At 44.3% G+C, this 21,932-nt stretch overlaps 1 protein-coding gene across 1 annotated transcript; it reads left to right on the plus strand.

The window, feature by feature from the left end:
- Positions 1-20,786: 20,786 nt before the first annotated feature.
- LOC130360462 (olfactory receptor 13C9-like) lies at positions 20,787-21,728 on the plus strand. The gene has a single exon (XM_056562951.1). The coding sequence runs from the start codon at positions 20,787-20,789 to the stop codon at positions 21,726-21,728; it is 942 nt and encodes a 313-aa protein (XP_056418926.1).
- Positions 21,729-21,932: the final 204 nt, after the last annotated feature.

The raw sequence follows: 21,932 nt of genomic DNA on the forward strand, positions 1-21,932 counted from the left end.
ATTACAGGGTTAATGCCAAACGATCGGAAGAGTTGGCCTTTGGGCAATCAATCCATAGTCCCTCCCTATTTGTGTTGTTACTTGCTAAGTCCCCACTTGTGCTGCTGGTTAGGACGTAAGGGAAGCGTTAATTTTTAACGTAAATTTGTTTTCCCTTAGTCCTAACAGCAGCACGCAAATTTCCCGCCCGTATATTTTTGTTTGTTACTTGTTATAAAGCAATGTGGCCTAAGGGAGGAGGCCTTATATGGAGTACTAATTAAATGTTTAATTACTTGGGCGGAATTAAAAATTCCACCGTCCTGCCAGCTTCACAGGGGCAGAACACCCCACTTGTGCTGCTGTTAGGACTAAGGGAAAACAAATTTACGTTAAAAATTAACGCTTCATTTTGCAGAGGCCTTGTGAAAAATGAAAGAAGCAATCTGATGGTTGCTATGGGCAACTCAGCAGCTTTTCCAGGAAAGTAAAGTTTAACCACAACACTGTAACACTCTGTTCCACCCGTGAACTCGAACCAGTGATGGTCTCCCATCTATTGTGCTGCCAAGACGGTCCTGTTTATCTTACTGTTTTACATGCCGTGAGATCCCCATAGACCAGACTTGGCCTATTGGTTTTAATAGGCAAAAAAGCACAGAGTTAATGCACTAGTCATAGTTCCCTATACCATTAAATAAGGGAGGACTCAATATTCGCGAATATGCACATATGCGCATACATTTTCGAAAATGCGCATACATTTTTGCATATGAGGAAAAAAACTAATATTCGTAATTACGAATATATAGTGCTATATTCGCAATATTCGCAAATTCTCGAATATGCTATATTCGCAATTAAAATTTGAATTGCAAATATTCGCGAGCAACACTAGTCAGGACACTAGAGAAGTGGCACCTACATCTCGCAGCCACATGAGCCCTGTTGGGGCTGAACTGGAGGAGGAGGGGGACAGTGGAGCACAGGCAAGGTTTTTTGAAATGGGTGGTTTTTATTGTCATCTGACAGGAGAGGAGGAGCAGGAGCAGCCAGAGGAGCTACAAGGTGAAGAGGAAGACGAGACACGCCATGGACATGTGGTCTCCTCATGCTGCTGGCACATTAAATGAAAGTTTATCTTAATCTATTTTAAATCTTCAATTAAAATTTTCCAAAATATCTTTAATATTTTCAATTGTGAGGCCCTATGGTCTCGTCAGGCTGTTGCCACCTCCAGGCTGGGTCATTCTGCCACTATATGGTCTCCTCTTGCTGCCGCCAATTCCAGGCTGTGTCCTTCTGCCACATTATGGTCTCCTCATAATGCTGCCACCTCCAGGCTGTGTCATTGTGCCACCAAATGGTCTCCTCATGCTATTGGCATCTTAAATTAAACTTTTTTAATTTAAATCTGGACTTTCACAGTATCTAGGCCCTTGACAGATTAACAGGTAAAAACTAGTACACTACTTAGATGTAGTTATGCAGTATTCACTTATGAGACCAGAAAAATGCGCTACAGTACGCTTAAAATAATTATTTTTGCACAACACCGGAAGTACACAACAGTGCTGCAGTGTTTGTGTACTAAACACAAAATTGCACTCTTTCACAGACTATTAGGAATGGACTGCTGGGTATGTATTATACTTTCTACAGGCTAGTATAACCAGCAGACCATTTGTGGTGGAACAAAGAGGGCAGAAAAATATGCTTAAAAAAATTTACTGGAGTAAAACACCAGCCGTTGATTACTTTTGCTTGGACTTTCACAGTATCTAGGCCCTTGACAGATTAACAGGTACAAAATGGTACACTACTTAGATGTAGGTATGTGGTATGCACAAAACACGCTACAGTACGCTTAAAAAATTATTTGAGTAAAACACCAGACGGTGATTACTTTTGGCTGTCCTTTCACATTATATGTATATATATTATATATTATGAGTGATAAGATACAAATCTAAATATTTTTGGATTAATGTATCAAGAGTGAAACATTTCCTTTATTACCGTAGAGATAATTGTTGTGTCTGGAGTGTTGGCCGCGTCCACCTGAAGACATTAAGTCCTGTACACCGGGGAAATTACACAATAATGATATTTACCTCTTATTGTATTTCTTCCTAGAGAGAATATCTTATAAAAGACACATAGTACGGCCTCACTATCTCCACATGTCAGGACCGTCAGGATGTTCTGCTTTTTTTTTTTTGGGCATCTTTTAAATGGGAACTTGATCCCTGAAAAAACAGATACTTATTTGTCTTCAGAAAATAGACAGAACTTTTTTTTTCATGTTGTACAAATGTTTTCATGTGTATTTTAAAGCATATTTTCTTGCTGTACAATCTTTCTGTATCTATAACTAAGACAACTAAATGTTTATTTTGTATTAATTTTTGTTATAGTTTTTTTTTTTTTTTTTTATTCTGTTCACATTTTTTTAAAGAAATGGTGTAGGAAATGTATTTACTTACAACAGTTTATTATCTGTTTGTTTTTAATTCATCCCTCTTCTTTGAAATCTTTATTATTATTAATATACATTTTTTAACTTATGTGGGGATTTTTTTTGTACTGTATTCTTTAGCATATGAGCACATGTAAAGTATAAAATGCATCATCACAGAGCATCTCCAGAGGCTTTTATTAGGCAAATATTATAAAAAATCCTCCCCAGATACAATGATTTTATGATTCATCCAGGCACTTTATGCCTAGGGTCAATCATTACATAGATGTGGTGCTGACTGTCAATGTTTTCTGCTGTCCACATTTTTTTTTTACTTTGAGCTCACATATTCTCAAAAAAGTCTCCAAAAAAGTAATAAAACAGTTTTTCCACTCTTTTTGATCCCTGCCCTGGAATGTGTTGGTTTCTTCGGTTTCTTGCTATTGATCTAAGAGGCAAAATTGATCATTCACTAAATACTTCTTATTGTTTTATTACTATTAATGTTTCCAGGTTTATGTGGCCATTTTACCTTCTATGAGTAAAATAGCAAATTAGGTAAGTGAAAGACTAAGAACTCTTAGTAAGTTCGAAACGCGTCAGCGTTTGTTTTTAATGTACCTATAGGTTTTTGTTTTCTATATTTGTCCATGTTTTTTACCCATGTGAAGTAAAAGTTATGTTTTACCTATTTTTTTGAGCTGGACCCCCGACCTTTATTGTTTGTTCTGCACTTTCCGGGATACGGCCCGCACTGTCCGTGCTCCAAAGCCTAGCTGCAAAGCTGCATGAGAGACGCAATCTAGAGATGAGCGAACTTACAGTAAATTCGATTCGTCACAAACTTCTCGGCTCAGCAGTTGATGACTTTTCCTGCATAAATGAGTTCAGCTTTCATGTGCTCCGGTGAGCTGGAAAAGGTGGATACAGTCCTAGGAGACTCTTTCCTAGGACTGTATCCACCTTTTCCAGCCCATTGGAGCACCTTAAGGCTGAACTAATTTACACAGGATAAGTTATCAACTGCCGAGCCGAGAAGTCATGACGAATCAAATTTACTGTAAGTTCGCTCATCTCTACCGCAATCCTATCTATTGATGTCTGCAGCGAGTGGTGAGCTGAACAACTTTTCCCTTTTTCTCTAAGTGAAAGAAAGTGCACGCATGAAATCACCAAATCAATCCTGCAGTAAATATTGTCAGTAGTTTTATCAAATTACAACAAAAAGGGGAACTCTGCTGCTAGACATCTTATCCTCTATCCAGGATAGGATAGGGGATAAGACTCATTATATGAGGAGGTGGTGAACCCCTCTGTGCACATGGACTCTGATGACCATGCCTCTAGTGGACAATCTTCTGATCATACCAGCCCATCCGCTTTTTGGGGAGATAGCCCACCTTGCTGGCAAATATGGCTCAGACTACTCCTCTTCTGATGATTCTAAAGCTCATGAGTTGAACCCACGCAGACGCTCGCTCTCCCGTACACCTACGGAGATACTACTTCACGTTTTACTGCTACCTGCACTCTGCAGTTGCCGACACTCAAAATGGCGGCTCATATACTACGTAAGCACCCGACACACCAGGCTCTCTTAGCCCTGCTACCCACTAAAATGGACTTGCTAACGCTGGCTACTGACTTAAAAGCGTCGTGGACCGCTGACCTCCAACCAGTTTGTTCTGATGTCACTCAACTTCAACACAAAGTGCAAGAACTGGAACAGTTCCGCAACTCTATTACTAAGCAAGTCGCGGATTTACATGCCACTGTCTGTGTACACCATTCCTGGCAGGCCACCACAATGGCACACATTGATGACCTGGACAATCGCAATTGAAGGAACAATATTAAAGTCAAGGGGCTTCCTGAGACTGTGCTCCTGCAAGATATTTCTTATACGTTGCAGAGAATATTTGATGAAGTTTTACAGAAACCGGCTGATACGCCTTTGGAACTGGACAGAGCTCACAGGGCCCTGAAAGCCAAGCATCCAGATCCCAAGAAACCACGGGATGTTATTTGTCGGGTCCATCATTACCAATATAAAGAAGACATAATGAGAAAGGCTCGTACACTTCAACATCTCACCTACAATGGCTCTGAAATACGGCTGTTTCCTGACCTCTCTCTGTGCACACTGTGACTGAGAATGACCCTACGCCCACTTCTACTAATGTTACAGAACGCTAAAATTGTTTATCGATGGGGATTCCCTTTCTCTCACTGACCGATATGGCTCCTCTGTGGCGACTCTACGACATCCTGGAGATCTCTGTGCCTTCCTGGAGACTTTTAAACTTCCCCCAATCCCTCTACCTGACTGGGAACAAATGTATCTCCCACAGATGCCTCCTCTGATGGGGGGACCACCGGACCCCAACACACAACTTCACCTTCCTTTGGTCCTGACTTCCCAGCACTCGAGAGACCTACCTCCTGCACCTTTTAAGGCCGAAACGCAAGACTTGATTTCCTCTAGCTATCAAGGCTTTTCCTGAGAAATCCCTCAAGCTGTGGACGATGTTACTGCTCCTGTGCTGTTTCCGCTGACTCCGATTGTATGATGATCTGAACTTTGTGTTCCTACCCACTGGTGACAATTATAGTTAATGTTGCCTGTTCTGTCTCCCCGTTGTAGAGTTACTTGGCACTACTGTGCCTTATGCACTTTACAGTGCTTCAGCCCCGTTACCTTCTTCAAGCTCCACTTTCCTACCTGGTGGAGTATCTGTTCGCTAGTTGTTAGGCCCCTCTACTGTGGCCTTGTGGTTATCTATATACCATGCTCTCCCAGTGCACCTTCTGCGTTACCCCCAGTAGGGACCTGACCAGACTGGCTCTGGTGTTACCTCTGGCCATTAAGGCCCTATCCCGTAGTACTCTTGTAACTGTCCCCTTACAGTTGCTCTTCTTCTGTGTATCCCCTTTTTCTTGTCCCCTCTCTCTAATGTTCTTCTTCCTCCACAGCGCTCTTCATTGCAGCGCACATGCGGGTGGTGGCATGATCCCTCCTGGACGGATCCCAATCCAAGCTCTCATGGGTCCTGATAAGTCTATATGGCCCCTACACCCCAGTCATGGCTGACATTAAAGTAGCTTCCCTTAATTTTAAGGGGTTTAATACACCCGAGAAGAGAGCTCAGCTTCTCTTCTCCTTCCACCAAAAAACGGGCACATATTCTCTTTACAAGAGACCCACTTCAGGACAGATAGTTTACCCTCAATCCCTAATAGATATTATTCTACATGGCTCCATAGCACCAACCCTGAAGCCAAGACAAAGGTGTATCGCTGGCCATACACAAATCCCTTCCTATTATTATCACTGATTCTCAAATTGACCCTCAAGCCCGCTATATTTTTGCCAATTGTGAACTAGCGGGCAAGAGATTCACGGTTGCCATGGTTTATGCTCCTAATCATGACCAGGTGCCTTTTCTTGTTAGAGCGCTTGACCTGCTTGTAGATTTTGCAACGGGACCCAAAATCTTCTGCGGGGATCTCAATCTTCCTATCTTTCCCCTTTTAGACACATCTACGGGTCACTCTTATATTTCTTATAGCAAGTTACGCGCACTGAAAAGAAAATTACACCAATTACGTGACGTGTGGTGCGCCCTCCATCCTGACACGCGTGATTACACGTTTTTCTCCCACCCCCATCAAACATACTCCAGAATTGATTATATCTTCTGTCTACAAAATATTCTGCCGGCTGTCACCGAGGCGACTATTGACATAACGACGCTGTCAGATCATGCCACAGTCACATTCACCTTCACATTTCCCTCCTTGGCCAAGCCCCATGCTACGTGGAGACTTAATGAGTCCTTGCTCATGGATCCACTTTGTACCCAAGATCTTAAGGAAACGGTGTACCATTTTGATAGTAATCACAGGGGAGACAGCAAAACCCCGACCATCTGCTGGGACACTCTTAAATGCGTGTTGCGAGGTGTCCTGATCAAGCATGGGACTCGGCTCAAGACGGAGAAAGCAGCCAAATATTGCTCCCTGACCGCACAACTCCAAGCAATTTAATCGCTTCATAAACAGAGCAGGTCGGAAGGAGTCCTCCGAGATCTGATCAGGGTCCGTCATGATCTCCTGGCTCACATGCAGGACGGATATAGGCGCTATAAGCAACTGACAGGGAAAACCTATTAGGAATGGGGGAACAAAGCGAGCAGATTGATGGCTAGAGCTATGAAACTTAAGAAATCCTCCCTGTTTATCCAGTCCATTCGCACTTCCTCATATACAGTCTTGCATGTGACCCAGGAAATCACAGATGGATTTCAAACATACTACTACTATATAACCTTCAGAAACCCGAATCTTCGACATCACGTGCCACCCAACACCTATCCTCTCCGAATATATCGCCTCCACAGCACTTCCTACCCTCTCTGCGGACACTGTCCAAATGTTGGAAGACCCATTCATGCCGGAGGAATTAGCCTCTGTAATATCGTCTTTACCAGCTGGTAAGAGTCAAGGCCCGGACGGATACACCGCAAAATTTTATAAATCCTTACACCCTGAGCTCTCGAATCCCCTCCTCTTAGCACTCAACTCAATTTCCACCTCTTCACCTCCTCCTCAGTCATTTCTTCTGCTCTTTGTCACGGTAATCCCTAAAAGAGAGGAAAGACCCTTCTCTCTGCTCTAGTTACAGACCTATCTCTCTCCTTTATACGGATGTGAAAATTTATGCTAAACTAATTGCAAATAGGCTGGCTGACTGCCTGGAGGCCCTAATCCACCCTGATCAAGTTGTCTACACTGCTCAATGTTCTATGTGTGGAACATCTCTTGAATGACATTCGCAAAAACCCTGATATTAGAGGACTGTCCTCACTCCGCATTCGCAGACGACCTTCTCCTGTCTCTCTCCTCTCACCTCCCTCCCTTTGTTAATGTCCTCACTTCACAGGTATTCAACACATAGTAACTATAAATTGAATCAGACTAAATGTGAAGCACTTAACATATCCCTGAACCCCCGTATGGTATGCCAGCTACAAGATTCCTATCCCTTTACGTGGCATTCTACTTCCATAAAGTACTTGGGCATTCACATTCCCTCCAATCTGTCTGATTCCTACAAACTTAACTCCCCCCCCCCCCCCCCCCCCCCCCTCCTCTCGCTACTTGACACAGACCTAGCCAGATGGGAGTGCAACATTTTTTCCTGGCTGGGAAGAATAAATATTCTGAAGATTCATTTTTTTCCCTCTGCTCTTATACTTAGGTGGCTCAGCTCCTCTCTGGCTTTGTCTGGGCCAACGGGCACCCACGTATTGCATGATCTATACTGACTCGGAGGAAGACTGACGGCAGTCTGGCCCTCCCGGACTGTCGACTCTATTACTTGTCAGCAGTCCTTACGATAGTTCTCGACAGTTTTCACAATAGAAATAAGAAATTGTGGAATGCCCTAGAATAGTGGGAGACCCATTCCGACCCGGCAGGCCCTCCTCTGGCTCCCTCACTCAGCTCTCACCAAACCAGCTTTCAACTCTTTGCCCCGGGGATGGCCTCCATTGCGATGCTGAGACGGTCGTACCTTCGACGATCCCTCTTAGTGTCACCGAATGGCCCCCTGTCCCCGGTTTTTTGGAAATGCAACCTTCCCCCCAGCTCTCTCGGTGTCTTCCTTCTTGGGCAGGAGCAGAATGTCGGGCATGTTGTTCAGAGAATTCCAAGATGCCTCTAGCCTAAAGTCACTGGCGGTGATCCTAGAAGGTGCTACTACTTCCATTATGGATGGTATGCACAATTAAGTCACTTCTATAGGGCACCTGGGCAGTCTCTGCAGCTGCATCACTCCCTCACCCCCTTCGAGCGAATCTGTGCATCCACTTCACCTGTTTACCCCCAGATCAAGGTAGTGTATGGTATTTGTCTGGACTCGCTTAATGATACGCAACTCCCTTTTAGACGTTCCTGGGAGTCAGCCATAGGACGCCCGTTAACAGATGGTAGAGTGGGTGGCGGCTGTTAGGTGCTGCCACGCCACATCCATATCTTGCAAGGCACAGGAAACAAATTATAAACTTCTCACGCGATGGTACAGGGTACAAGAGCTCCTTTCACGCTCCTTTCCCACTGTGCCAAATGTATGTTGGAGGTGTGGGGCCCCGGGGGGACTATTACGCACATCTGGATTAATTGCCCCTCTCTGTCCTCCTACAGGACGCAAGTGTAGGACACTATTCCCCGTATCACAGAGGTCTGTTTCACAAGCGACCCAGCTCCCCTGCTCCTCTCCATCTTGCCTAGCTCTGTCCCCAGGAACGTTAGGCCCTTATTTGGCTTCCTATTACTTGCAGCCCGCACAGTAATTCCCCGTCTCTGAAGATCAACTGTACCACCAACCCTTTCGTCTTGGCTTCAGGAAGTAGTGTATCTGCATAGAATGGAAGAGCTCCTTGAGGACTCTCATGGCTTCCTTCGCAAATATACGTCAACTTGGTCCCCATGGCTGACATTACTCCACTCGCGAGATTTCACGTCCATGCACATACCATCTCAGACTTCTTCTCCCTAACCTTGCCCTACCCGAATCAGGTTGCCTGTATACATAACGGATGCTTGGGCCTTGTATGAGGGTTTAGAGGCTCGGAGCCGGGACCGCGTGGGGATAGTGAGTTCATCACTTCAGTGTGTACTGTGGATTTTGCTCTTCTCTCCTCCTCTTCTCCCCCCCTCCCTCCTCTATCCCATTCCCCCTCCCCCCTCTCCCTCAGATAGATGGTCATATGCCGCATTAGATTGATGTCCCCTCTATTATTTCTATACTTACTAGCGGTTGAACTGATGCTTGTAGTTCCTGTCGTGTGAGTAATACTCCTTTCTATTGCTATTCCAACTTACCAAGCTTTACAGTTGTTTCTGATTGTTCATTTGTGTGTGAAAAAAAAATGCAACAAACATTTATTTGGAAAAAAGGGTAGGGGATAAGATGTCTGATTGGGGGGGGGCCCTGCTGTTAGCAAATACCCCCCCACGTTGATCTCCAGCAGCACCCAGCATTCTAAACAAACACCGGGTTCCTGCAGCAGTGCTTGTGATTTCATGGCCACACCCCCTCCATTAATGTCTCTATGTCTTCATGAATGACTCTGGTTGGGCTGGAGCTGCTGGGAGCTCACCTGTGTCGTCTGGGTGTGGTTCTCAGCACTGCTACCTATCAGAAACATGTATCCCTGATCACCTGCCTATATAAGCTAGGAGCAGTGATAATTCCATTGTCTGTGAAAGGTTATACCTTAGCCGACACCTCCTGTTAATTGATTTTTAGCTTTTCCCTTGTCTCTTCTCTTGCCATGCATTCCTGTAATCCGCTATCGCCTGGTACCGATCTCGGCTAGACTGACATTGATTGATTGTGAGTGTGTCTTAGTGTATCTCTGTTAGTTTGTGTGCCTCCAGCTGTTCTACGACTCCTACTGTTTTTGTATTTTATTATTTTGACAACGCTGCCCCAGCATTTAGCAGGGTTGGTCATCATGGTGGTTGATCTATCACTTATAGCAGATAAGCAATAGGTAGGGACAGTGGCTGTGGGTGAGTTAGGGCTTCACTGTTCCCTTACCATAAGTGACAGCCACCATGTGTTCACCACCGGGATAGCGTCATCCCTGATATCGATTTTGGTGCTCGTCTACTCTAAGTTTCATCACATTTTTGGGAAAATGGTTCTAGATATAACAACCAGAAAATGTTTTTTCTTTACCATCTTTTTGAATTGTGTTCTCTGGCAATATTTTTCTTCACCACCGGGGACTTTAACCCCTTAGGCCCTTAACCCCTTAAGGACTCAGCCCATTTTGGCCTTAAGGACTCAGACAATTTAATTTTTACGTTTTCATTTTTTCCTCCTCGCCTTCTAAAAATCATAACTTTTATATTTTCATCCACAGACTAGTATGAGGGCTTGTTTTTTGCGCGACCAGTTGTCCTTTGTAATGACATCACTCATTATATCATAAAATGTATGGCGCAACCAAAAAACACTATTTTTGTGGGGAAATTGAAACAAAAAACGCAATTTTGCTAATTTTGAAAGGTTTAGTTTTCACGCCGTACAATTTATGGTAAAAATGACATGTGTTCTTTATTCTGAGGGTCAATACGATTAAAATGATACCCATTATTACATACTTTTATATTATTGTTGCGCTTAAAAAAAATCACAAACTTTTTAACCAAATTAGTACGTTTATAATCCCTTTATTTTGATGACCTCTAACTTTTTTATTTTTCCGTATACGCGGCGGTATGGGGGCTCATTTTTTGTGCTATGATCTGTACTTTTTTTTGATACCACATTTGCATATGAAAAACTTTTAATTAATTTTTTATAATTTTTTTTAATAAAATGTATTACAAAAGTAGGAATTTGGGACTTTTTCTTTTTTCGTTCACGCCGTTCACCGTACGGGATCATTAACATTTTATTTTAATAGTTCGGACATTTACGCATGCGGCAATACCAAATATGTCTATAAAAAAAATGTTACGCTTTTTGGGGGTAAAATAGGAAAAAACTGACGTTTTACTTTTTTATTGGGGGAGGGGATTTTTCACATTTTTTTTACTTTTACTTTTACATTTTTTTTTACACTTGAATAGTCCCCATAGGGGACTATTCATAGCAATACCATGATTGCTAATACTGATCTGTTCTATGTATAGGACATAGAACAGATCAGTATTATCGGTCATCTTCTGCTCTGGTCTGCTCGATCACAGACCAGAGCAGGAGACGCCGGGAGCCGGATGGAGGCAGGAGAGGGGACCTCCGTCCGGCGTTATGAATGATCGGATCCCCACAGCAGCGCTCCGATCATTCATTCGCGGGCGATCCGATCATTCATTCAAATCGCGAACTGCCGCAGATGCCGGGATCTGTATTGATCCCGGCACCTGAGGGGTTAATGGCGGACGCCCGCGAGATCGCGGGCGTCGGCCATTGCCGGCGGGTCCCTGGCTGCGATCAGCAGCCGGGATCAGCCGCGCATGACACGGGCATCGCTCCGATGCCCGCGGTTATGCATAGGACGTAAATGTATGTCCTGGTGTGTTAAGTACCACCTCGCCAGGACGTACATTTACGTCCTGCGTCCTTAAGGGGTTAAGGACCAGGGGTTTTTCCGTTTTTGCACTTTCATTTTTTCCTCCTTACCTTTAAAAATAATGGCTTATTTTTTGCGCCACCAATTCTACTTTGTAATGACATCAGTCATTTTACCCAAAAATTTACAGAAAAACGGCAAAAAAATCATTGTGAGACAAAATTGAAAAAAAGAATGCCATTTTGTAACTTTTGGGGGCTTCCATTTCTACCCAGTACATTTTTCGGTAAAAATGACACACTCTTTATTTTGTAGGTCCATACGATTAAAATGATCCCCTACTTATATAGGTTTGATTTTGTTGTACTTCTGATAAAAAAAACAGACATCCCGAACATTAGACACGGCGTTTAACTTTGAATGCTGCGTCTAAAGGGTTAATAGCGTGCGGCACCGCAATCGTTGCCGGACTATTAGCCATGGGTCCCGGCCGTTGTTAGAGGCAGGGCCCGACCCGCTATGACGCTTGACCACGTCGTGGCCCCGCGTTATAGAAAGGGAAAGGACTTAAGAGGTTAAGCACAAAGCCCATTTTCACCTTAAGGACCCAAGCATTTTTTGCACATCTGACCACTGTCACTTTAAGCAATAATAACTCTGGGATACTTTTACTTATGAATTTGATTTAAAGAATGTTTTTTCATGACATATTCTACTTTAACATAGTGTAAGGATTCCTCCTAGGGGATTAGCTCCGGGATCGTCCTGGACACGGCCACGGGACACGTTTCCAATCAATAAACCCGCAGACAACGGTTATTCATGCACGCCTGGCACCTTGCCAGCTTTATTTAGACAGGTTGCAGGTAAAACAAAACATAACTCAGGAACAAACCAAAGTCCTAGACCGTCTGGTCACTGACTACACATATCAGCATGCCCTGACTACTATCTGGTGAGCTACCCTAGGCCAGCATAAAACATGTGCCCCTGCAACCTGTTACTCACAGTTCACACCACTTCTTCACTTCTTGGACCGCTCACAGTTCGCTGTGTGTTTCCTCAACAGGGTCCGTGTGTCTCCCCCTACAGCGACATGCTGTTACCCAGGGAGAGCCCCCAACTATTCTGTTTCTTTTCCTTTTAAACACACTTTCCCTTCCTGATACCTCATTAATCAGGCCACAGGTGGAGCATTCTGCAGAGATAGCAAGGGAAATACACCCTTTCCTTGCCACACTGCCACATATCCCGCCCCTCTGCTCAGACCACCGGGAAGGAGCACTTGTATTCAAAAGGCAGAGTCCAACTGCCTTTCCTTTTCCTTGAACAACTACGTCCAACAGATTTTGAGGCACTTGGCTTCCTTCATCAGTAGATTTTATCTGCACCACTTCAATGGTGCACCCTTCTTTCATTCGCACTTTCATCAGCCACCGAGCACAAGACTTTTGGTCACCTTTGACAAATTCCTTGTAAAAAGCTCCATTCATGTCACACCTTTCCAACACCAGGTTCTTCATCTTGGTCTGTGCAGTGCTCTGGACACTAGGTGCGGACAAGGCAGATGCTCCAGGCCTTTGTCTTCTTCTGTCACTGGTATGACCATTGCACGAACTTTGCTGATGGCCAACCGAGCCTGTATCATCCATTTGCAGGTCTTCTAAGTCATCCTCCACAATTTCAGGAGGCTTCCCTTTAATGCACCTGTCCATCTTCTCCTTGAGACGGACTCTTCTCCAAATTCTACTTCTGCGGACTTTCTTCCGATGTTTTCTGGAACTAATCCAGCGCCTCTCAGGGATTCTACCACGACCCAGTCTTCTATCACAGTGACCTCTTTTTAAGGACTCTGCTTTCTTATTAGCCCTTTCTTTAGGGACACCAACCCTCACAGGCTCATTTTTATGCTGAGAACTCTTGGCTCCTTTAGGCAGTTTTTCACCTGCACCTTCAGATATGTCACTGACTTTACTTGCAGCTTCTGCAGTTATCTCTGGTTTAACTTCTACCTCAGAGAACTTCTCTGCCTCAGAATTTTCACCATTCAATGCCAATATCTTTGCAGCTTCAGAGGACTTCCCATATGGTTTCACCTCAGTCTCAGCTTCAGAGGACTTCCCATATGGTTTCACCTCAGTCTCAGCTTCAGAGGACCTTTCATATGGCTTCTTCTCATGGTCTTCAGTCTCTACTGTTTCTTGCGTCCATTGTTCAGACTCCGCCTTTTTTAGAGAAAGCATCCCTGTCTCCAGTAGCTTTTGCCCCACAAGCAGTTTTTCTTTTACACAGACGGCTGTGGCTTTGGCCTCAGTTTCCATCTGAGACACTTTTAACCTCTCGTTAGCCAGTTCTACTATAGCTTGGTCACTGCTTTCTTTTAGGACCTTCATGTCCCCTTCCAGCTTTAAACATTTCTGCTGCTCACTCTTGAGCTTAGCAGGGTTCTTCTTCTCACTTTCCCGCAATTCTGTCAAGTTTTTGACAGTATCCTCCAGGGACAGCAGTTGTTCTCTCATTTGCTCATTGTCTTTATTCAGTTGCGCCATCTTGGACACTTTCTGCTCATAGACTTTTAGCTGAGACTCTTGTTCAGAGAGCTGAGTACCCAGTGAATCCAAGGCAGCTGCATGAAACTTAATGTGCGTTTCATTCTGCGCCTCTAGGCTCTGCACCTTATGAGCCATTACCACTTTCTCCCTCTCCATCTCTTCCATGGCTACCAACCTAGCCTTGTGATCATTTTGTAGAGCCAGATATGCCCCACACAGGACGTTCACTTCTTCATCCTTGAATGAGATATGCTTGGCCAGAATGTCCAATTCTCTCTCCTTGCTGGTCATAAGACCCTGAGAGCTGGACAGTTCCTCCTGCAGAGTCGCAAACTCACTTTTGTGGCTCTCCATATCTTTCTGCAGCTGAAGCTTCCTGCTCTTTATTCAAGTCTGCAAGCGTTTTTTCTTTCTCCTCTGTCATGTGATGAACTACTTCTTCCTTTTGAGACAATTTAGCAGAAACCATCTGTAAGATTTCTTCGAGGTTCTGGATCTGCTCCCTTTTTTTACCAAGACCAGAGTGTTTTTTCCGAGATCTCTTACTTACAGCGGTCTCCTTACTCTCGCTGCTGGACCTTGAGACATTCTCTTGTCCTTTGACAGTCACCTGTCCTTGGCCTGTCTCTTCCTTCAAGCCAACTCGTTCAGACTCTTCACCTTTAGGAGTAGTCTCCCCCTTTTCAAGGGTCTTGGCCACTTGGGCTTCAGGGTAGTTCCTGGACAGTCTCTCTGGACTGTCTCTCTGCTCATTGGCAGACTCCTCTTTCACTTCAACACTGTCTCTCTGCTGCCCAGCAGAAAGGTCTAGGGCTCCTGGGTCTGCAACAACATCTGGTCCAGTGGTTCGACCTTCCTGGTCATGATCCATCTCTGGTCCAGACGTGACATCTCCTTCACTCAGGACTCTGTCTGTGACAGTAAGCGCAGCCCCCAGCTCCACATGTACTCTCTTCAGTACTTCTGTATTATCCACAGACATCTCTGTAGCCTCTTTTCCGGTCACCTCTTCCAGATGACCACGCAATTTCAACCCCCCTTTTGACTCATCTTTATTCACAAGGTTCAGCATAGCTTCCTCTTTTCCAGTCTCATTCACTTCTTCCAGGTGACAGCGCAACTCTAGCCCCACCTTGGGCTCACCTTCAGCTGGCGGATGGAACCCATGTTCCTGTACCTGATCTGTTTCTGGTTTCACTGAAGATTCTCTTTCAGTCAGAGGCACACTTGTCACTTGAGTCACTGGATCCTCTTGGACTTGACTCACGGTCTGGTCTTCAGCTCCCCCAGCAGTCTGGCAGACCCCTAACTGACCTACATCTAGTGACTGCTGACAATCCCCGTCCTCAGCCTCTGCTGAGTAACTCTCCTCTATTGTGTGATGCAAGTCAAGTGTTGTGGGCCTATCAGGTGTACCTGCTCTAGTCACCTGACAGTCTTCCCATAATTGCTGAAAAAATGGAAAATCCATCCCCAGTACTACATCATACTCCAAGGAGGGCTCTATTGCAACCTTGTGACCTATAGTACCATAGGGAGTAGAAATACAGACATTAACCGTTTTATAACCCCAAATACCAGCCTGCATAGACACTATAGCGGGGTCCGGCCTGCATAGACACTATAGCGGGGTCTGGCTTTCTGCTGCTGGACTTTACCAGACTTATTACACATCTAGGGTCTAACAAAACCATCATCTTTTTACCTTCTATTGCCAGCTCACACCGGTTTTCTTTTGTCCTGTCAGAGGTGGCAGCAGTTCTCTTTACATCTGAACACATCAACATAAATTTTTCAACAAAAACATTATCAGATTGCACATGTTCAAAATTTACAGGACAGTTCATAGCACTAGGACCTAACTCAGGCAAAGTGTGTTTTGTTACATTTGTTCCCAGTTCTGCATTTAACATTTTCTGTTCACCAGATTTTTTCAATCCGATCTGCACAGTGTGAACAGTCCCATCAGTCTTCATGAGGGGTTCCCCACCCTCACATGATTTTGCAACTGGACATAGGTTGGTACCACCTTGAACACTGTTCACACAGTCAACTAGGGAAACACCACTCTCCGACTCAGCCTTTTTATGCACAGTCCCATAATTTTTATGCACAGTCTCATAGTCACTAAACATGGCCCCCATAACCCCTGGAACAGTCTTACCAGAATCTCTTGCCGTCCAGTCAGTTAAGGGCTGGTGCTGGACACCTCTCACCAGCTCCTCTGCTGCAGAACATCGCTCCACTTGCTCTTTAAGTAGCTCTGCAACCTTAAACCCAGCATCACTGTTAGGCTGCAGTGCACACTGTAATCTTGCAGCTTGGCTTACTCCCACTTTAGTCAGGATCTCTGTCTTGACTTTCTCATAGTCCCGTAAGATCTTTGGATCCAGTTCACAATGAACTTTTTGGGCATCTCCTCCAATGAATCCAAACACCAAGTTTCCCCAGTGTGTCTTGGGCCATGCCTCATGCGTAGCAATCTTTTCAAACTCTGCAAAGCTTGCTTCCTCTTGCGCTGCAGCCGTCTGCAACACCACACTTATCAGGACATCCATCTTGCAACACTTCAAACCTTGCAAACACAGTACAGGCTTCTGCCGAAATGTCAGCCGCTTGCCAACAAAATTTTCCGTTGCCCCTAGCAACGCCTTTATACACAGTCTCAAAACGTAATCTGCACACTGCAGGTGGCCCGTCCACCTGTCTCCTTACTTAAGAAAGAGCGCCCACTTGCTTGATGTGATCTGTTGCCCCAAGCAACAACTTCACCACAGGCGCAGTCCTGCTCTTGTACTCCACAGCTGGGCTCGTCCCACTGTCTCCTCTCTGAGAAAGAGTACACCCTTGCACCATGCACGGTAGTTTTCTCTTGGCAACAACTTCACTGCAACTCGACCACTGGTTGCTCCTAGCAACGTGTTTGCCCGCATCCGACACCAACTGTAAGGATTCCTCCTAGGGGATTAGCTCCGGGATCGTCCTGGACACTGCCACGGGACACTTTTCCACTCAATAAACCCGCAGACAACGGTTATTCATGCAAGCCTGGCACCTTGCCAGCTTTATTTAGACAGGTTACAGGTAAAACAAAACATAACTCAGGAACAAACCAAAGTCCTAGACCGTCTGGTCACTGACTACACATATCAGCATGCCCTGACTACTATCTGGTGAGCTACCCTAGGCCAGCATAAAACATGTGCCCCTGCAACCTGTTACTCACAGTTCACACCACTTCTTCACTTCTTGGACCGCTCACAGTTCGCTGTGTGTTTCCTCAACAGGGTCCGTGTGTCTCCCCCTACAGCGACATGCTGTTACCCAGGGAGAGCCCCAACTATTCTGTTTCTTTTCCTTTTAAACACACTTTCCCTTCCTGATACCTCATTAATCAGGCCACAGGTGGAGCATTCTGCAGAGATAGCAAGGGAAATACACCCTTTCCTTGCCACACTGCCACATATCCCGCCCCTCTGCTCAGACCACCGGGAAGGAGCACTTGTATTCAAAAGGCAGAGTCCAACTGCCTTTCCTTTTCCTTGAACAACTACGTCCAACAGATTTTGAGGCACTTGGCTTCCTTCATCAGTAGATTTTATCTGCACCACTTCAATGGTGCACCCTTCTTTCATTCGCACTTTCATCAGCCACCGAGCACAAGACTTTTGGTCACCTTTGACAAATTCCTTGTAAAAAGCTCCATTCATGTCACACCTTTCCAACACCAGGTTCTTCATCTTGGTCTGTGCAGTGCTCTGGACACTAGGTGCGGACAAGGCAGATGCTCCAGGCCTTTGTCTTCTTCTGTCACTGGTATGACCATCGTCCGAACTTTGCTGATGGCCAACCGAGCCTGTATCATCCATTTGCAGGTCTTCTAAGTCATCCTCCACAATTTCAGGAGGCTTCCCTTTAATGCCCCTTCATTTCACTTCTTGGACCGCTCACAGTTCGCTGTGTGTTTCCTCAACAGGGTCCGTGTGTCTCCCCCTACAGCGACATGCTGTTACCCAGGGAGAGCCCCAACTATTCTGTTTCTTTTCCTTTTAAACACACTTTCCCTTCCTGATACCTCATTAATCAGGCCACAGGTGGAGCATTCTGCAGAGATAGCAAGGGAAATACACCCTTTCCTTGCCACACTGCCACAATAGTGATAATTTTTTACTGATACTTACATAATTTCTTGGAGAAAAATTCCAAAATTTCATGAAACTAACTCAGAAGGAAAATAGACATACCAAATAAATTATATATTGATTCACATGTACAATATGTCTACTTTAAGTTTTTACTTCTGGAAGACATCAGAGGCTTCAAAGTTCAGCAGCAATTTTCCTATTTTTCGCAAAATTTTCAAAATCAGAATTTTTCAGGGACTAGTTGAGTTTTGAAGTGGATTTGAAGGGCCTTCAAATTAGAAATACCCCATAAATTACCCCATTATAAAAACTGCACCCCTCAAAGTATTCAAAATGACATTCAGTGTGTTAACCCTTTAGGTGTTTCACAGGAATAGTAGCAAAGTGAAGGAGAAAATTCAAGATCTTAATTTTTTACACTCGCATGTTCTTGTAGACCCAGTTTTTGAATTTTTCTGAAAGGGTAAAAGAGAGAAATCACCCAAAATTTTTTAACCCAATTTCTCTTGAGTAAGGAATGCCTCATATGTGGATGTAAAGTGTTCGGATGTAGAGGGCTCAGAAGGGACAATGGGATTTTGGAGAGTGAGTTTTTCTGAAATGTTTTTTGGGGGGCATGTCGCATTTATGAAGCCCCTATGGTGCCAAAACAGCAAAAAAAAAAAAACACATGGCATACTATTTTGGAAACTACACCCCTCAAGTAATGTAACAAGGGGTCAGTGAACCTTAACACCCAACAGGTGTTTGACAACTTTTCGTTAAAGTCAGATGTGCAAATGAATTTGAGGTAATAGGAGAAAAATCCCCCCAAAATGTGTAACCCCGTTACTTCTGAGTATGGAAATATCCCATGTGTGGATGTAAAGTACTCTGTGGGCGAACTACAATGCTCAGAACGGAAGGAGCACCATTGGGCTGTTGAAAAGAGAATTTGGCTGGAATTCAAGTCGGGGGCCATGTGCGTTTACAAAGTCCCCATGGTGCCAGAGCAGTGGACCCCCCCCCCACATGTGACCCTATTTCGGAAACTACACCCCTCACAGAATTTAATAAGGGGGCAGTGAGCATTTACACCCCACTGGCGTTGTACAGACTTTTGGTACAGTGGGCTGTGCAAATTTAAAATTTCATTTTTCATGGACCACTGTTCCAAAAATCTGTCAGACACCAGTGGGGCATAAAGGCTCACTGCACCCCTTATTACATTCCATGAGGGGTGTAGTTTCCAAAATGGGGTAACATGTGGGGGTTCACTGCCTTCCGCTGTGATGCACACTACTGCAGCTCCCAGCATGCCTTTGGCTGTCCATGCATGGTGGGAGTTGTAGCTATGCATCAGCTGGAGGTACAATGTTTCATAACTACATAACTCCAACTCCCAGCATGCCCATACAGCCAAAGGGCATGCTGGGAGTTGCAGTTGTGCCTCTAGCTGTTGCAAAACTACGACTCCCAGCATGCCCTTTGGCTGTGCATGCTAGGAGTTATTGCTAGGCAACAGCAGGAGGCAAACAGCGCTTACCTCCTGCTGTTAGATCCCTCCGCCAAAGACCGCCGGGACCGCCGCCACAGGGGACAACCCACCGCTCAGGACAGCAGCTGTTCGGGACCGCCACCACAACGGACCCCGGGTGAGACTCCCACCACCCCCCACTGCTAATCACCCCCTCCCTTCACCGCCAATGCCCTGCCGATGGGTCGGCCGTTCCGACTAATCATGCCGATTGTGAGGTGGCACTGGTGCCACCTCACTCCTGCTGGGCAAGGGCGATTGGTGCCGACTAAGACTGCACCAATTACCATTTTTTCCGGGTCACTCGGTCACTGGTGACCCGAATGACCTGGAAACGCCGCAAATCGACGATCTAAATTGATCAGGCCCCCCCAAGGCTTTGCACGGGGTGCCTACTGATTGATTTCAGCAGGCATCTCGGTCCGGTCCCCGCCAGGCGAGCAGCGGGACCAAAATTCCAATGGGCGTACAGGTATGCCCTTATTCCTTAAGTACCAGGGCGTCAGGGCATACCCATATGCCTGTGGTCCTTAAGGGGTTAATTGGACTACTGAAAGCCATGTAATAAAATAGAAACGGTGAAACATAAAAAAATATATAATGTGGACTCAAAAACTGACCACCCTTCAAAAGTGATGGCTTCTGATGTTTTTCCTTGTCCTGACAACTAAGAAGACAACAAATCACATTTATGTTTGTGATAAAATGTATTTTTATTAACGAACTTGTGAAATCTAGAAGTAGTAAATCCATTTATGAAAAATAAATTTGAGAATAATAATATTAATAATAAAAAATATTATGGTTTATAAAGATATATGTGTGTATTGGATGCTAGTCCAAGAAACATTTACATTTTGCAAAATTTGCAATAATAATAATAGTAATAATTATATTAATTGCTATTATTATTAATTTTATTATTATTAATATTTTTATTAATTTTTTTTTTATTTCTAACAATCATTCAAAAATGCTGCATTTTATAACAATCCTATTTTGTACATATCACAGGGTCGTGGATAATATTACATGAGTTGTAACATGGATCTTAGTAACCAAACTCTTGTTACATATTTCATCCTGATCGGATTCTCCCAGAACTTACAGATTAGTATTTTACTCTTTGTCATCTTTTTATTATTGTATACGCTGATCATCTTGGGGAACAGCTTCCTGATCTTCACCGTTATCGTCAGTCCTAAGTTACACACTCCTATGTATTATTTCCTCTGTAATTTGTCTTTCCTGGATTTGTGTTGTTCATCGTGCTCGGTACCAAGATTGTTACTTGATACTTTATCGAAGATTAGAAGGATCTCGCTCATTGGTTGTCTCATACAAATGAACTTTAGTCTATTTCTAGGGGGGACAGAATGCATCCTGCTGGCGGTGATGGCCTATGACCGGTATATCGCTATATGCTCCCCCTTATATTACACCACCATTATGAGCTGGAGGGTCTGTAGATACTTCACTGTTATTATGTGGTTGGGAAGTTTCATTTTATCTACTGTTCCCACTATGGTAAAACCTCTTAAATTTTGTAAAGAAAACATATTGAACCATTTTGTTTGTGAGGTCTTGGCCCTTCTGGAGGTGGCGTGTGGTGACCTCTCCTTTTACAAGATAACTATAGTTGCTATAGGGTTTTTCACATTATTATCCCCTCTTGTCCTCATTGTTGTGTCTTATATTTGTATTATTATTTCTATATTAAAAATCCATTCAGTAGAAGGAAGATCCAAGGCTTTCTCCACCTGCGCCTCCCACCTCACTGTGGTGTTCATATATTTTGTTACGATTATGATCATGTACATGGGGCAGACAAGGAGGTTCTCATCTCATGTCAAGTATATTTCCCTTATTTATGCAATGTTTACTCCTGTATTAAATCCAGTGATCTACAGCCTGAGGAACAATGAAGTAAAAGAGGGATTCCTGAAAATCCTGACCACAGGGTGTATGACACATACGATGCTGTAGAACTTTCTAAATTGGTTTAGAGATCGTAATAAGAAGGCCCCTTCGATAGGTGAGAGAACATATTATTCAGTAGTGATGGGAAATTAAAACATTTATAGAAATAAAAAGATTAATTCAGTGAAGGGAGTTAAAAAGAAACTAGATCGGGGCTCGCTGCAAAGATACTCGGCTCTTCAATCGTAAAAAAAAAAAAAAACAATGAAA

The sequence above is a fragment of the Hyla sarda genome, chromosome 3 (assembly GCF_029499605.1).
Source record: "Hyla sarda isolate aHylSar1 chromosome 3, aHylSar1.hap1, whole genome shotgun sequence".
Lineage (NCBI taxonomy): Eukaryota > Metazoa > Chordata > Amphibia > Anura > Hylidae > Hyla > Hyla sarda.

What these genes read in the sequence shown, in the direction of transcription:
- LOC130360462 (XM_056562951.1), top strand. Translation starts at nt 20,787, where the DNA reads ATGGATCTTAGTAACCAAACTCTTGTTACATATTTCATCCTGATCGGA.